Here is an 18,393-nt window from a genome sequence, read left to right as displayed (position 1 = left end):
GGCTTGATTTTTGACGTCTGTATTCGTAAAACTCTGTCGACTCATTAAATCCTTTCGGATTAATTCGACGTCTCGGATCGCAGATTCGATTGGGTTCGACCCGAAGGGTTCAGTTAAGATTAAGCTGTAATATCAATTGTACCTTGATATTACTGATCGGAAGCGGCCTCCACCTAGGCATTCCGATCACTTGACCTTACTGAAGAATTAGCTCTGTAATAATTCTGAACCCTCTTTCGAAATAATACACTTGTTGGAAGGACACCATACCTTTCACCGTGCAGAGTGCAGCACGTTCGTTCCATCTTCCATGTGCCAGCACGGCCGTGCCACTTTTGGCACGCCCGTGCCAATCAGTCCAGCACGTCCGTGTCATTCGTCCTGGATGCCCGTGCCAATTCAGCCTGCAGCACGCCCGTGCCGAAATTCAGCACGGCCGTGCCAAACCATCAGCACGATTTAGCCAATATCACCACGCCCGTGCTGAAGTTCAAGAAAATAGCGACGAAGCTACTACCATGGCTACACGGCCGTGCTGATTCAAGAAGATTTCTGCGCATTTACTTTCCGAATTAAAACACATATATATAGCCCGATTGTAAGGGTTAAGGGAGACAGATTTTTAGAGAGATATTGAGAGTACTTCCGTAATTAAGGTTCTATAGTTTTCTTAGATTTTATTCTAGCAAATTCATAGTTCATCAGATTCGAGATACTCTAGTTTTCTGGATTTTATTCAAGGCAAGATTAATTGGGATTCTTTGTATTATTCATTGACATCGGATATCAAAGTTCCAATCTTTTGCTTTGATTCGCATCAATTTATTGGTATTATTCGTTCCTGTTTATTATTCAAAGCTTTATTATCCTTGATTAGAATTCATATTTAGATTTATTATGCCTTTAGAATTTATTGTTGCTTTGATCATGAATATGTGTGAGTAGTTCTCTAACTAGGGTTTCGAGATGAAACCCGGCCTAGGTAATCTATGTAATTGAGGATTGGTTTTGATAAAAATATTATGATTAAACTGATTATATGCGATTGCATGTTAATTCATTATAATAGGAGTAGCTAACCTAGAGTCTTGAATTTGATTGCATGTTATTCTTGGTTTGAACAAGAGATTGTGAATTGAGTATTTCATTATTGAATGTGGTTTGATTATGTATCGAGTAATGTTAAGTGCATGAGAAATCCAAGCTTAGTATTGCCCGTTGTCTTCCTATCACATGATATTGATCGGACATATAGTCTTTGCATATCCAGTTTGTCTCTATGATTCCTTATTGCTTAGTTACCAATGGTTAGGCAGATTCCCGTTCTCCCTAGTGTTTTAGTTTATTGATTTATTCATCTCATTAGTAGTTATTTAGAACACCATCTTTCATTTGACTTCGAACTAGCTTAGGTTTTAAGACTGATTTGCAATTACTCCCGTTCTTCGTGGACCGAACCTTTATTTTCCATTGTACTGGTTATAGGGTGTTCGTATAAATTTTGTTTGATTAAGAGTTATATTGTGCGACCAATTTAACGCTTGTCAAAACGGCGCCGTTGCCGTGGACCGGTGTTTGATAATTGTTTTTTGATTTCTTGAGTCTAGTTGTTAAAACAAAAATACAAAAAGATTTTTCTTTTTGGCTACACTTGTAGCCCTGCTATTTGAGTTTGTTGTTAAGGGGTTTGGAATTTTGGTAGTCTAGTCTTTAATTTCTTTTTCTTATTACAAAAAAAAATACAAAAAAATATTTACTGCTTTCTTAGGACTAATCTTAATTCGTTTGTTAGTATGTCTCTTCTTTTTGCAGCTTGGGATCGTTTGAGAAGCGGCATGATTACGCAAAACCAGTTTATGGCCGCTAATTGGAGCTCCCGGGAGGCAAATTTGGTGAGATCTTTTCCTTTTTCTCTTTGTGTGCTTAGGATAGTTTAGTTTAGGAAGAAGTTGAATGGTTCGAGGATGTTTGATCGGTTCTAAGGAACCTGGGATCGTTGATGTTGATATCAATTGATCACTTGTTTGTCGATTGGGATTATTATGTGATTTTCATGCCTCTTTATGAGCCATTTAGCTTGTTTAGATTACTTAGTTGTGTATATATGTGTGCAATATAGGAAAAGCTTCTGTTATGAGGATGTGTAGTCTAGTTTATATGATTTGCCTCATAGTCTTTTCCTATATTTTTGGATCGTGATAAACTTGCCTATTTGCAAAAACTTTTGGAATAATGCCCATATTTGGATTTGAAACGTGAATGAATGTGTGTGGAATGTCTATTTCTACTTAAGCTAGTGATGAATACACAGTTTGAGTCTATTGTTGATCAATGTAGACGAGTCTAGGCGAAGGTAGTTGGTTAGAACGTTTGTTATCATGTGAAACTCTAAGCCATTGAATTGTGGTAAGATGGAGTCGCTTCCCTTTGTGGATTTTATCCCCTTGATTGGTAGTTGCTTTGTTTTCGAATCCCGTGAGGTTTTATTTGTTCTAGCCTTCATCATTCTTTTTGAGCGGCATATTTGGATCCTTGATTACGCATGTTTCGATCTTTGTGTTGACTTGTAGCTCCCGAGACCGACTTGACACTTTTAAAGGAGGAAGAGGGCACCTTTTTCATTTTTCTTATTTTTGTTCCTTTTGTTTTGTTACAAATTAATTTTCTTTTTACATCATCCTACTTGCTAACCATGTTGAGCCTCTATCTCCATTCTTGGTTACCCATGTTACAAACCCGATGGCCGATGTTTGACCAACCCTTAGGTTGTGAAGCGTTTACCTTGCTAGGTTTGTTTGAGCCTATTGTTTATTAATCAAGAATTATGATCGATAGTTGGTTTGAGCAAGTTTGAAAGTGAGCTTAATTGTAAAGATGTAATATGAAAGTTTGTTTGAGTAAAAAAAATTATGAAAAAAAGAGAAGAAAAAAAAAGTAGTAAAAAAAGGGAAAAAAAAGCCGTCCGAATTGTGAAAAAGGCGAGGACATTCAAACAAAAGTTTTAAAGTTTGAAAAAGGTCGTTCGAGTGTGTATAAGATAGAGAGTTGGTGATGTGTAAAAGTGTGAATTAATGTTTATTGTGGAATGTGAATTGCATCTCTTGAGCTTAGTTTTTGAGAATCGTGATTCTTGCGCTTCATTTAGGATTTAACTCCACTTTTTAAATTGTTTTCACCTACCTTACCCGTTGCCAATACATTACAACCTTTCTAAGAACCTTAGACTTTAGTGGTGTTCGGTTTTCAAACGGTGGAGGGAGATACTTTTCAACCCTATGGAAAGATTATGTGTAATTGAGATGTCGGGATACCTTTATTATTTCCTCAAAAATATTACTTTTTTCGGTTCCTTCGAGGAATCACGAGGAGCTAATTAGGGTGGTGATTTGAAGCAAAAGGGGAGGACGTGGCTGTTTTGGTTGGGTTTAGAGGGAAGCATGATTCCTTTGTTCTCTATGCTTAGTCTAGGCCTTGTTCACATTTTGATCAACAATACCTTAGATTTGTGCGTCTCGTTGCTTGTTTGAGTGAGTTTTTTATTCCATGCATGATTTTTCTAAATAGGATCCATTGACGTTATTTCACGCTTAAAACTTGATTTATATGCAAGGGCAATAGTCTATCCGATCTTGTGTTTGTTTATCCCTTAGTTTTGCTCGAGGAATAGCAAAAGTGTAGCTTGGGGGGTTTTGACAAGCGCACTTTAGGACATATAATTGGAGGATTTTAGTCGTATTTAGGACCGTTTTGGTCGTTTATTGCCTTGTTATGCTTATATCCCTTATATTACGTGCTTCACGGGTTTCGGATTATTTTTGATGTGTTTTCAGGTATAATTGACCGAGTTTAGTCGGGTCCCGAGCCGTTGGTGCGTGATCGAGCCTACTCAGGTCATAATTCAGACAACTAAGGATGTTGCAAGAATCTGCATAAGTTGCACAAGCAGCACGACCGTGCTACATCTAGCACGCCTGTGCCAGATTGCCCTCAACTTCACTGCCTATGCTGCACGCCCGTGCAGAGTGCAGCACGTTCGTGCCATCTTCCATGTGCCAGCACGGCCGTGCCACTTTTGGCACGCCCGTGCCAATCAGTCCAGCACGTCCGTGTCATTCGTCCTGCGTGCCCGTGCCAATTCAGCCTGCAGCACGCCCGTGCCAGATTTAGCACGGTCGTGCCAAACCATCAGCACGGTTTAGCCAATATCAGCACGCCCGTGCTGAAGTTCAAGAAAATAGCGACGAAGCTACTGCACGGTCGTGCCGCTTCTAGCACGGCCGTGCTGATGCAAGAAGATTTCTGCGCATTTACTTTCCGAATTAAAACACATATATATAGCCCGATTGTAAGGGTTAAGGGGAACAGATTTTTAGAGAGATATTGAGAGTACTCCCGTAGTTAAGGTTCTATAGTTTTCTTAGATTTTATTCTAGCAAATTCATAGTTCATCTGATTCGAGATACTCTAGTTTTCCGGATTTTATTCAAGGCAAGATTAATTGGGATTCTTTGTATTATTCATTGACATCGGATATCAAAGTTCCAATCTTTTGCATTGATTCGCATCGATTTATTGGTATTATTCGCTCCTATTTATTATTCAAAGCTTTATTATCCTTGATTAGAATTCATGTTTAGATTTATTATGCCTTTAGAATTTATTGTTGCTTTGATCATGAATATGTGTGAGTAGTTCCCTAAATAGGGTTTCGGGATGAAACCCGGCCTAGGTAATCTATGTAATTGAGGATTGGTTTTGATAAACAGATTGTGATTAAACTGATTATATGCGATTGCATGTTAATTCATTATAATAAGAGTAGCTAACCTAGAGTCTTGAATTTGATTGCATGTTATTCTTGGTTTGAATAAGAGATTGTGAATTGAGTATTTCATTATTGAATGTGGTTTGATTATGTATCGAGTAATGTTAAGTGCATGAGAAATCCAAGCTTAGTATTGCCCGTTGTCTTCCTATCACATGATATTGATCGGACATATAGTCTTTGCATATCCAGTTTGTCTCTATGATTCCTTATATCTTAGTTACCAATGGTTAGGCGGATTCCCGTTCTCCCTAGTGTTTTAGTTTATTGATTTATTCATCTCATTAGTAGTTATTTAGAACACCATCTTTCATTTGACTTCGAACTAGCTTAGGTTTTAAGATTGATTTGCAATTACTCCTGTTCTTCGTGGACCGAACCTTTATTTGCCATTGTACTGGTTATAGGGTGTTCGTATAAATATTGTTTGATTAAGAGTTATATTGTGCGACCAATTTAACACTTGTCAGCGGGTTTTGGTTCCGCACCGTGTTCACACACCGTGACAGCCTATAGTTTTAAGTCAACAGGGTACGTTCATCTTTCTGTTGGTTCAACTTTCAATAATTTCCATTCTGAATTGGCTTGCTTCTATTTGCAAGTTTTCAAGAGGGATTGAGGGCATTTCTAGTGGTGAGGTCCAACTATGGGAATGGGGTTTAGGTTGTAGGATCCAATTTCTTGTCTTAGGAATTTGGTTCCTTTGTTGGTGTATGCCATCGGTGAATTGTGGTGGTCAGTTGTAGACACCTAAAAATGTCTCCTTTACCAAAGCCCAATAACGAAACAACCTTCATTGCCTAATTTGGTCCGGTTCGCGTAATGGTTCCAGGAATTAGTTGAATAGTCCTTTTATTCTAGACCACTATCATTTCCGAAGCCATTTTAGCCATTTTAATAACCCAGACCCATTTTTAGCCTAAAATACACATAAACCTTAGCCCAATTTACTCTTTTAAAAAAAAACCGAGATATCCTGCTTTTCGTGTCTCATAGTTTTTATCCAAATATTAGATGGTTGGATAGCCCTTGAAATTTCTTTCCAATGATATATCATAAGCCTAATTCCGAGCTATAACAAAAAAAATATGAACGAAATACCAAACCCTATCCAAAACTGACACCGTCCCACTATTTCACCCATATCTTTTATTTTACAAAAAAAAATATTAATCTGATTCTAATTGAGTTGAAAAGTACACTTTTACGGATTTCCAACAATATATTATTTATCTTATTCCGAATTTTGGATCAAAAGTTATGATAAAAACAAAAATCGCAGAATTGCTGACCCGCGCGACGCGTTTTTTAAATTCTATCTTCTCTTAAAATTCTATCTTCACTCGTTTCTAAGCCTACAAATACCATCATCTTTTCTGATTTTGAGGAGGCGATTTAGAGATCCCGACAACTATATTTTATCCCCATATTTTTCAAAAGGCTTAGACGTAAAGCTTCAACATACAATTTTTATTGTTCTTAGCTTTATTTCTAATCTTATTCAAGTAATTCAAAGACCAAAAAAAGATCCGAAGGTTCTACCTTTTTTACTAAGGCGTGAAGGTATAATCTGGAAGGTGAAATCAATTTTCCTAACTCTTTAATTTAATTCTTTCAATTTAATTTGTTTTCCTTGAAGTTACTAACGTTTTATCCATGATGTAGCAATTTAAAGGAGCGCGTGTGACATGAGTAATTATTTAATTACGTAATCTTATTTTATATTTCTAGTATCATGTTTAGCTTTATTATTATATTTTTGATGATTTGACTAACGATATTATGTTTAAATTGCTTCCAATATTAATTTTATTCTATTGTTTTATGTTGATCACAATATTGCATGTTTAAAGGGAATATGTAATTAAATATAACGACTAATAAGATAGTTTGAACAACCGGTTTAGGTTCCTCTATAATCTTGTTGTTTAATCATGTGGTCACTAATATTTAGAATTATGTGTTGCATTAATATTCAACCAATTTAGCCTAATATTAGTTGGAGCAAATTGAATCTTTGTATTGTGTGCCTTTGAGATCGCAGGAATACTTTTCGCAATAAGAATTGAGTAGAGGCCAATACGGGCTAATGTGACTCCATGACTCACTTCGTACCATCATCCCCTATCCTCCTCTCGTGGTTCCAAACCATATGGAGTTAGTAATCTCATGGATTATGAATGGGGTGTAACCTTCACGGGTCAATCGTTGTTGCCTATCGTTGTCCCTTTATCGTAATTGTCTTAAATGATCCGTGAACGGTTTACAAATTCCTTAAAAACTTGTTGGCGGGTCCCTACTTTCCTTGTCCCTAATCGTATATGTCAATTCCCACTTCCTATGATTGTCAAGCGTATTCACACATGCTTAAGTAGGTGCGCAACGAATGACAACTACACCAGTACTTTGATTTAGGGGTGATGGAAGAGTTTATTGGAGATCCATTCCAGGATTCTCAAGGCTTCTCAAGTTGTATTGTCTGCTTTAAATGTGAGATTCTTTTCTTCAGTTATAAGTCCTATGGTGGTGTGGGTTTGGTTGGGGATTAAAAAGAACTCCTCAACCTCGTGTTTGGTGATGATAGTCAGTCCAACCATTATCATTGTTAATCAAATATTGATGGAGGCTCCTCATCTGGATCAGTTAAGGGAAGAAAGTTCCCAGCTCCTTGAAGATCTAACAAAAGATTTTCGGTATTGAGCTACAAAGGAAAGTAACTCATTGTCAAGGATCCCAGGATGTTCGATGTTTTATTAGGACCTTGGGATGGCCTTAGAGGCAAGTGTGGGTTTTCGCCTTCTATGTCATGGCATTTAGGTTTTGAAGAAGTAGTATTTTACTCGCATCGACTTCCATCGACGTGGTGTACCGTTCTCTCTTATAGGCCCCTATGCTATTCCCATTTTCAATTTCCTCACCTTCTTCACTCTGGCTTGGGTATTTTATGGTGGCAGCAAGTTCATGATTCATAGGTAAGTTTTAAAGGGTTCATCTTGTGGGTTTTAAATCAAATGTTTCCTGCGGCAGCGCTCTCCTTCTCGTATGTTGTGTAACCAAAGCTTGTAATAGGGTTTTAGTTTGTGTCTTGTATTTTAGTTTTATCTTTTAGCTTAGGTTGTAATTTTCTCTTTATTTATGAAGTTCACTTTGTCCAAAAAAAAAAAAAAAAACCATTAATTTTCTTGTAACTGAATTTACTCCACTACCCCTATTAAATAGCAAAAAATGACCAACGTGCCCTTATATAAACAGAAATTGTTAATATAGAGTATAAACTTGTATTTTCTCTAAGTTAATGCCACAATCTTTAGACAGAAGACTGAAGAGCAGGATGTCATTGTTAATTAAGCGTATTCTGTTCAATGTTGCTTGTAGATGTGATGGAGAGATGAAAAAGTGGCTGTTATATTTTCGTTGTTTAGTGGCTATGTTGTAATGTCTTGCTTTTGATAGCAAGTTTCTTGGTTTTTTTAATAAATCCTTTATTAATTGTCAAAAAAAAAAAAAAAAAAGAAAGAAAAGAAAAGAAAAAAGTATTCAATTGATAGAACTGAATGCTCATGCAAAGACTAAATGCATTGGTAAATTTACTACAATATAAGAATGAAATTCTAAGACCCAAATCTAGTTCCCACTAAAATTCCAATAGAAATTGAACTCAATTGCATTCAAATATGCTAATTCTAGTCCACATTCTCATGCTATAATCAACATGACATTAACAATGTAACCATAGTTGATTTATATCCAATTAATGCTAGACAATAAAGCACCACCAATTTAATCACACAATCATTATCAATTTTATCCCAATTCATTTTTAATTAATGATTAGGATTCTCCACACCCCTAGCTACAATTACTCACTAATTTATTTGAAATGAAAAGATCAAAGAACTAATGAGATTTTTTAAAATCGAATTTACCATAATGCAGATGGTACACCCGAGTGTAGATTCCACCAATTAATTAGTTAACTACTTCATTCTACTGTAAAATTTATGTAAAAATTAGTTCAATCAACATCCAATGCATTTATTTATTTTTTTATTTATTTATTTTTTTTGTTTTGACTGAACAAATGCATTTTTTTATGATAACACTACAATATCCAAATGAATATAACAAGGATAATATTACAATATCCAAAGTAGTAGTACTAGCTAAAGAAAAAAGAAAAAATCAAAGTTAAACAAATTTTGAATAGAAATAAGTAGTTGAATACAATATTCTTCGTATCAGTGTGTACGTACGAACTTTTCACAATGTCAAACATTAATAAATAAAATCTTGATCTAAATTACAATTATCATCAATAACACTCCCAAAACTACTGGTATAAAAGATGGGAATGAGTTTACTGCAGAGTTTTGAACAGAGTTTCTTGAGCCTGATACACCTATAAAACACCCACAAATAACACATCAGATATCAATACATCTGAACTTACTTCCCAGTTTATACAGGAACTAACAATACTTGGTACTGAACTCATATAATTCCGGACTAAGAATAAGGTAATAAATCAAATACAGTAATTAATTTTCAAGTATAATTTATTTTGGAAAACGACGAAAAGATTATTAGTAGATAAGACTATCAAAATCATAACGAAAAAAAAAAAAAGGAACATCACAAGTGTAGTGAGAAGGATTTAGAAATACCTTTAAGGCAGGCAATCGGGTTAACACGAAGCCCACATCTTTCGGGTAACATCTCAACCTGAGATATATTAATGCCTAGGAGCTGAGCTTGGAAAGTACCTTGGGTGCTTATCATACTGCACAAGCACTGTTGGTTAGTCTGAATAACTTCTTTCAAAGGATCGCAGCAAGACCTGGGTGGACCACGAGTGCTGTTCAAGTAGTTCATGCAACTATGCAAGGGCTTAGGCTGTTTACACACGACGATCCATATTGAGCTGTCGATGATGGAATATTACTAGCCAAGATTACTAGTACTAGAAAAACCAAAGGGCTAGCTTTATGTTCCATTCTTGATTGATGACTCTTCCGCCTTTGTAAGAAGAAAGCTTGCTTAATACTTCACGAGCATGTGATCTGTTGTGAAAATGCTGTGTCGAGATGAATGTATATATTGAGTGTAGTATGTTTAAGGTTGTTGATCAAACTTTTATCGATTATTTTGAGTAATTTACTGGTTAACAAGATGATAACAGGTAAGGGTTGACATCATTAAAATAGAGGAAAAAATTGTGTTCCGTTTTGGAGGTAAAGCTAAAGACCAAATATTCAAAATGCAGATTTAGCTGCTCAACAACCCCCTGTTTTCATAAGGTTGCTTACCTCATAAGGTGTCTAGTTATTTGATTACTGCTGCTATAAGGAGATTAGGCCACTGAATAAGACATACATATTTTATTTATATTTCTTAATTTGGTACATAAGTAGAAAATGTTGGCACATGATTCAATCCCAAATCTCGGTTTGAACCCCTTTGGAACTTATACTAGCATATATGCTCGTCAACCTGAACTGGCAATCAAACGTTGGTCTTTCTTGTGAAGTCTGAACCATGGTTAAATAAGTACAAGTAAAACAAACAAGACTTACTTGACCCGGATGATCTGATACAGGCCTTAACTGAAAACAGAACTAGATGGTCCCGATTAACATTTAACTCATATTGACCCAACCAGCCAACTTATTACTTGTAACTCAAACTAAACCCGGTCTACTGCCATTTTCCACCTCTACTCATAGGTAATGCATATATATAGAGTACTTGATCCATCCTGAGAGACATTTAAGTAACTCAATTTTTATAGGCTAACAGAATTGTTATGGTAATAATTCGTATTTAGCAAAGTTGTATGTGTACTTGTAATGTCTCTAGTGTGGTACATGCTTATTATAATTTATCAAATTGCCATGTTGGCATTGCGTCCAAAAATGGAGAAACTTACCATTTCTCCAGTCCGTACTGCAAAATAGTGTAGCATTAGAAGATCTACAACAGCACACAACTATAATTGTTGGCTTGTTGCTCATGGCAAAAAAAAAAAAAAAAAAAAAAAAAAAAAAAACCACACACAATTATAGCAGTGAAACCAACGAATACCGAAACAAACACAAATGCAGTATATTAAGATATGTATTCTTGATTGAATAACAGAATACCTACAAAACTTTCTTAAAATTTTTTTTTATTGATCTGTACACAAGCAAAAACCAGAAGATTATGACTACCCTTATACAATTAAAGGGAACTATACTAATGATTCTTTTTTCCTGCTTTCCCCCGCCCAACCTCTCTATTCACTGTTTTTCTTCTTTCCCCCTCCCAACCTCTACTCACTGTTCAGGAAAAATGCATTACTTACAGCAATTTTCTAAATTAAATATAATGCTAGACATAGTATATCATCCCAACTTCAATGAGGCTTATATGCGGTATGTTGAGAGCGACAGAAGGACCACGACAATTCTTCCTCAGAAAGGAATATCCAATATCAATACCAAGCTTTTTCAAGAAAGAAGAGGACCTTCGAGCCTTAACATAGGAATGCCCCATAACATATGCAACCCCAGCCTCCTTTGCCTCAATTAAGTCCAATAGCTCTTCTCTAACATCTGGATCCATTGCAGGACTTTGTGGCAGCTGAAATCTTACATGACGCCTCCTGATCTGCTGAACACTCTCATCATCGTACACAGATCTTAAACTCTGAAGTGTCAGAGACCTGCTACTATGAGTAATTTCATTGATATCCTGATCATCATGCTCGGATACAACTAAGCTTGAGTTTGATTGAACAGTTCGAGTACTTATCACAGCCATCCTACCATCGAAGGAGGAACTGTCTGAGCCAGAAAACTGAGGCTCCACAGCTTCCATCTGAATGAATTCTGCAATGCTTTTGATAAGCAAGTCCTCAAACTCCCCGTCATCTCGAGGAATATCCTTGTATCCATATCGAACTATACAGCGATACATGCGATATGGTCTAGGACATATGCGGCCAATGAGAAAACGCTCTTCTGGAGAAACATATGGGACCGGCACTGACTTTACACAAACAAAAACCAAGACCTTGTGAAAGGCAGGTAGATTAGTCACGAAGTGGGAGAAGATAGCAGGAACTCCCACTGCAAGTTCAGAGTAAATCAAACCAATGCCAGGTACACGTACTATACCAAGACTGGGACCCAGGCCAAGTATCCATTTCAGTGAGACCTTGTTATGAAGGTCAAAATTGTACTTCTTGCGGGTTCCGTAGTGCCAGACATACATCACAAGCACGATTACAAGTGACAACATTATGGGAACCCAACCTCCTTGAGGTACTTTAATAAATGCTGAAGACAAATACACAGCCTCAATAAAACCAAAAAACAGAAGAAACGGAATAGCAAAAGCACCTCTTTGCCACACAAAGGTCAAAACAATTGCCATAAGGCAAGTTGTGATGAGCATAACTGATATGCAAGCAAGACCTGGATACAAGAAATTAGGAGTTAGGATGATACAGCCAAAGTCCAAACGAGTACTAATTACAATGAACCTAGAGAAAGTCAGAAATCTTTTAGTCAACTAATAAAAACTTCCCTCTATGATTATTTCTATACCATCCCATGGTAGGAAATAAGCCAACAGGTATTGATAGCAATTTCGTACAAACTGTAACAAACCCTGTTCGGCCAAATTCACCAGGTACAGGAAAATCATCACTATTATTGGCTAAGAAATGAGAAAGTCTAGTCAAAATTCACTCCAACTGATCAAAGCAGTAGCACTGACCACCCAATCGAAATTGCTTAATATGCAGAGTTGCAGGAAATTTAACAAGATAAAACATTCACTAGATTACCTTTAACACCTAAGCATGTTATCAACAGACAACAAACCAATATGAAGTTTTATACATTTTTGATGAATGGAAATGTTCTCTTAAAAACTTACTACTATGGACATCATAATTTCCAACTCTAACCTAATTTGACAGAAGTAACTCAATTTCAAATATAGATCCATACACAATTGCACATAGCCACATGCATAGAACACTGAAGAACAAAAATAGGAGGCTGAATGAGCTTACCATATGCATTACCAATCAATGTAGTATCACGAAAGCCAATAGTTACAGCAAGAGTCAGGATCATGAGAATCCAGTTTATTTCGGGAATGTATATTTGGCCATATATATGTTTTGATGTATGGACAACTTTCACTCTTGGGAAGCATCCTAGAGAATGGCATTGTTTGACGATGGAGAATGTTGCAGTGATGACAGCCTGACTTCCAACAATTGCGGCAAGAGTTGCAATAACAAACACAGGCCAAAACACAGAATCTGTTTGACAAGACGACCAGGTAATGAATTTCCGAGCAGTAAATTAGCAGTGGTACAGATGTAAAACAAGCCAAGTTAAGTGGCACTAAGAAAGCTTACCAGGAATAGAATCATAGAAACAGTGATCAATATGGGTGGTGTTCATAGACAGATATGCAGCCTGACCCATGTACTGAACCACAAGGCAAGGATATATGACACATGCGAAAACGAGCTGCAAAATAGCAATACTGGATTAGGTCACTTACATGTAAAGTAGCAATACGGAAATGTTGAACAGATGCAGAAAAAATGTGGTTCCACCCAGATCACTAAATGTCAATAGCTCAATCCCATACATAAGACAATGGTATATTCTGTCAACTATGCTTTGGTTCTTAGGTATCCAGATTGGGCAACTGTGTGGGGTCGTGAAACCTGGTCTTAAACCGAAATGGATGCAACTTCTAGACAACATGACCTACAATAACATACCTTTATGGAGAAGGCTGTAAAGTGACCAATATCTGCAAACATAGCTTCTGTACCTGCAACAACCCAATAAAAGCATAGCAGTCATTGAAAATAGACCCCAAAAAATCAAACATACACAACAAATTACTTTAAATTCCCTTTCTTTTCTCCATTTTCCACTTGTTTCCAGGTGCTCATTGAAGGAACGTTAGCCTAAAAAAAAAAAAAACAGAACGTAACAAAACTGAGAACAGAAGAAGCATCAACAAAATATGCCAATATTCCTTCGGTCCAAGAAAGGCCATTTAATTGTGTAGCTATAGCCCTATACGAATCTATTACAGCTTGGAGTAGTATTAACGGTTGTCAGACCCTCATTTATTTTAGAGAAATGCAAGGACAGCTTTAAACAAGTCAATCAATCAATCAATCAAAGCCTTAATCCCATAAGTGGGGTCGGCTACATGAACCAAAAGTAATTATTCCGTATAATCATCCACAGCTTTTACACAAGTAAAGCTCGAAAATCTCCCCAAAATCTCCATCTAAGATAGAATGCAGAAACAGTCGTGCTTCTGGGAAAATGATGCGCTGACATCAACATTTAGGCATCTACAAACTTAATGCTAGCTGTTAAGAGATTATACTCCTCTCTTCCCTTTTTCATTATTTAAGAGGAGGTTAAGCATTAGAGCAGGAAACACGCAAAGCATTCTCATAAACCCTTACATGGAGCCAAAAATACAATAACATATACTTCCTCTGTTCCACAAATATTGCAACAAGGATGAAATTACACATCCCAAAATACATTTTATATGCTAAATATTTATAATTATATAAGAGTAAAAATTATAAAAAGTTGATATTGTGAAAGTATTTTACGAAACGAATCTAACAAGCCCCCAAATGACTATATTTTACGTTACGTATAAATCATAATATGTGGTCAAACAAACGTGATGAATAGTGTAAAAGTCCACTTGTTGCAATATTACTAGAACGGAGGAAATAAAAAAAAAATTAAAAAAAAATAAAAATAAAAAAAAAGGGTAAAAGGAGAAGGAAAATAAAACAGATGATTTGAGTTCTATACATAAACAAACATAACAGCAAAAAGAAAATTTTACCGCACCACATACCTGTTGTGCAAAGAAGTATTCCTCCAAGAGAAATCCAGCCATCTTTTCCAGTTTCCTTGAAGTACTTGACGATATAATGTGGAGAAAATGCATGAACTATTTTTGGGTTCCAATATATTGTGTTGTACAAACCAATTCCGAATATTGAGAACAGCCAAATTAAGACAATTGGAGCAAACAAAAATGCCACCTTGTGGGTACCACAGTGCTGAAGAGCAAACAGGCCCACCAAAATTACAGAGGCAAGCAACATAAGTACACCTACAACAACAGATGTTGAAATTTAGGATGAAATATACTACACAAAATTTTAAATCAGCCAAAAAGATCAAGCATATGTTTTTTTGGATACTCCAACATGAGCTGCATAACTAAGAATACAGTAATGAACAAATTAAACAAGACCAGCATTTACAAAAGAACAGAGGTCAGTACAGTGACTAACCCTCGCTTAGTTTTGTTTCAGCAACTTGAAGCCCTGAAACTGATGATAAAACTGCAAAGAAAGAAAAGAAGATGATTTATAGTACTCCAAATTTGCATTAATATTCAACATATTAGCTACTTGACTTATTCTTTATCTTTCATAGCTTCAGAGTTAGGACATAGTACATTAGTAAAAGACTACAAATAAAACTGTAAAGTCCATAACATAAATAACCGTTCAGTATGGATAACATGCTATACTATTATGAAATCAGGGTCAGGAAGATAAAGGTTACACAACTAACAGAGAGACTGCTTTCAAGACTCCATGACTTCATATCAGAATAGGAGAACTGTATGATTGTGCGAAGGAGATAAAGTAATAATAGAAGCTTATTCAATTTTGAAAAACAATATTGCAATAGAGCATACAAAATACACAAAGCTTGCTCAATTTTCAATATGTTATGCAAAATAATAACTATATAAATGAACAAATCTAACTAAGATATCTCAAATAATTATTGCAACGAGAAATGAATTAGCATTTTATACTGTAATGGGGGGTCAAATTTAAATATAAAAATAAATAAATAAAACAATGGCCTACCTAGATGCTTATAATAAGTATCTGTTAATTAGCCCTCATATAAAAGCTTCAGTTTTATTATCCAAAACATACATATTCAATATTTTAGCAAGCAGATAGACAAATGAATTTAAAACAGCTCACAAATATTTCAATGCACCTGAAATAGCAGGTGTCAAAACACCATCTCCAATAACCATGCCCGCGCCAATCAACACAAAAACTAGTAAGGCTGTGCGCAGATTTTTGTGTTTATCAAGGAATCTCTTTAGCGGAGAGCTGGCAGTAACTAGTGTTGAATGGCCATATTTATAAGTCGACAGCTCCTCATCTGCAGCCTGTTGATTTGGAAGCAAGCTGAATTTTGCATGTCTGCAAAGGAGGGAGTATAGAGCGAATGTTCCACCTATAATAACATAAAGTAAAGTCTAGAAAATGGAATCGAGTAAAACAAATCCAGTAAAGCCATACAAAGAGAAGCCAACCTTCCCCACTATCATCTGCACTTAATACGAAGAAGACATATTTGAGCAATGGAATCAGCGTTAGTGTCCAGAACACTAAGGAAAATGCACCAAATACAGAATCCTCGCTGATAGGCATCCTCCTCCCTTTGAAAGTGCTTGTATAAACATAGAGTGGTGATGTACTCAAATCCCCATAAACAACACCAACACTCTGATAAGCTAATAGCAGGGTCCTGGACAAGTTTACCCAAGATAACTGCACGGCGATGTATAATTTAATCAGACATGTTATTATAATAAGATACTCTCTATACAAGAATTATAATCTTCTACATTTCGCAAAGTCCATAAATAATAAACTTTCATTTATGAGCTACAAATGTCAAAATACAAAGAACCACTTATTGAAGAACTACAAACATTTTCAAGAGGCAAAATGAAACATAATATCAGAAGGCACTCTTAATCTATATAGGGGAAAATAGTCAATGGATAAATGGATTTCGTCGGGGAAAAACGATGCTGCAAAATTAGTAGAATCAATCTCAGAGAGTTGTATCTTTTGATTCAGTAACATCAACAGTCACTGCATTAGTCAATACTCTTCAAGATTTTATTCAACTTTTTAATTTCGTCAAAGTACTGTGATAAAGCCAGGTTTCAGGTCACAGACATTTGTTCAAAATCCAGTCTTTTTATGATGGGTCGAATCGATTTTTGCCAGGTCATTGTCGATGAAATCCATTTATGTAAATTCAACAATTCAACTCAATAATTCAACAATCAAACCCATTCAATCCGATCAGATAAACTTTGTTATCAAGTCAAATCCCTGATTGAAACCCCAGAAAAATAATTCTTCAAATGCCATAAAAACCAAAATGATTCAAAATTCAATCTCCCCCATTTACTCTAATCATAGTAGATTACTCCAACAAAACATAGAATTCAAAATTATATAATTCATACAAAAAATCTCATCCATTCATAATTCAACAGAAACAATCCAAAATCATTTTACAGATCAAATTACATTCTACAAATTAGAATAAATTAAAAAAAAAAAAAAAAAAAAAAAAAAAAAAAAAAAAGGAAGAAGAAGAAGAACCTTGGAAGATGTTCTAGATGGAGAAATCCCAGGTTCCGACTCCATTGTAACCAATCTGAACACTTTCTCTCTCCTCTCTTTCTCTCTCTCTCTCTACCTTAAGTTGAAGTTAATTACAGTATAGCAAAGTGTAATAAAACCGAAGGAAATAATGAATTAAAAGTGCTCACTATTTATCGAAATTAATTAATTATTTGATTATATTATTATGTTGTTTTTATTTTAAGGTTTTATGATTAAATTATAATTTTAGTTTACATTTTAAAAATTAGGATCCTATTGGGCGGAAGAGTGGGAGTATATTGGCCACAATTGATGACGTCAGCAAAAGGTAGTATACATTTAAACAACACGAGTCTTACGCGTGGTGGCGTGTCATGGAATCCGACGTCGTGTATGTTTGTTATGTGTGGGTCCCACTTTAAGTGACGATCTTGGTTTATTGCTGAACTTTTCTTCTACTACAAAAATAAGTGAGTTTTCAATTTCATGAAAAGGTTGTTTAAGAATAATTGAAAAGCATTATTCGTTTTTTTTTTATTGTAAGAATTTTTTATTTAAAGAGGAAAATTTTGACTTTACATATTCATAAATTTATGTAGAGTTAAAGTATAATACAAGGACTTCACAATTACAATTTTTCACCTTTAAGGACCTTTCACTTTTTTTTTCACCTTTAAGGACTTAACATTTGATTTCCGGTGATAATTAACATATGTTAACTCAAGTTGAGTTAAACATGAGTTTAACAAACATAAAGGCTGACGTGGCATAGGAAAGCGTGCAAATTGTAAAGAAAATACCCCATATTCATTTCTACCTCCCCTGTTTGAGAGATTCACCGTTGTTTGAAGAAAAACCATGGCTCCAACATTTTCTCTATCCTCCATTAATGGCGTTGTCAATTTCTCCTCCGGCACCGTTCAGTTTATCGGCGATTATCTCATATTCAATTCGATCTCAATTTCCATAATTGTGTCACCTTCTACTTCAAATCCTCATTTCACCATTGTTTGAAGAATATTCTCAATTCTCCTTCATTGTCGTTACCGTTGTAGCACCTTCT

The 18,393-nt window shown here is 35.6% G+C and overlaps 1 protein-coding gene and 1 pseudogene across 1 annotated transcript; both read right to left on the bottom strand.

Annotated features, from left to right (window-relative positions):
* Positions 1 to 8,856: 8,856 nt before the first annotated feature.
* On the bottom strand, positions 8,857 to 9,948 carry LOC110687031 (annotated as a pseudogene).
* Positions 9,949 to 10,903: 955 nt separating this feature from the next.
* LOC110687044 (potassium transporter 4-like) lies at positions 10,904 to 17,502 on the bottom strand. Its single transcript, XM_021863673.1, has 9 exons — positions 17,328 to 17,502; positions 16,238 to 16,475; positions 15,913 to 16,158; positions 15,183 to 15,233; positions 14,738 to 14,998; positions 13,617 to 13,669; positions 13,242 to 13,356; positions 12,888 to 13,142; positions 10,904 to 12,282 (listed from the first exon to the last, which is right to left on the bottom strand). Exons 1-9 carry the CDS (start codon positions 17,370 to 17,372, stop codon positions 11,195 to 11,197), a joined length of 2,352 nt encoding a protein of 783 aa, XP_021719365.1. The 5' UTR covers positions 17,373 to 17,502; the 3' UTR covers positions 10,904 to 11,194.
* Between the last annotated feature and the right edge of the window lie 891 nt (positions 17,503 to 18,393).

This window comes from Chenopodium quinoa, unplaced genomic scaffold (assembly GCF_001683475.1).
Source record: "Chenopodium quinoa cultivar QQ74 unplaced genomic scaffold, ASM168347v1, whole genome shotgun sequence".
Taxonomy (NCBI): Eukaryota; Viridiplantae; Streptophyta; class Magnoliopsida; order Caryophyllales; family Amaranthaceae; genus Chenopodium; species Chenopodium quinoa.
The sequence above is the reverse complement of the archived record's forward strand: the minus strand, read 5'-3'. Positions and strand labels throughout refer to the sequence as shown.

What these genes read in the sequence shown, in the direction of transcription:
- LOC110687044 (XM_021863673.1), bottom strand. Translation starts at nt 17,372, where the DNA reads ATGGAGTCGGAACCTGGGATTTCTCCATCTAGAACATCTTCCAAG. An exon ending in TGCAGATGATAGTGGGGAAG is followed by an intron (nt 16,159 to 16,237) that starts GTTGGCTTCTCT and finishes ATGTTATTATAG; the next exon opens with GTGGAACATTCGCTCTATAC. An exon ending in TGAAACAAAACTAAGCGAGG is followed by an intron (nt 14,999 to 15,182) that starts GTTAGTCACTGT and finishes CTGTTGTTGTAG; the next exon opens with GTGTACTTATGTTGCTTGCC.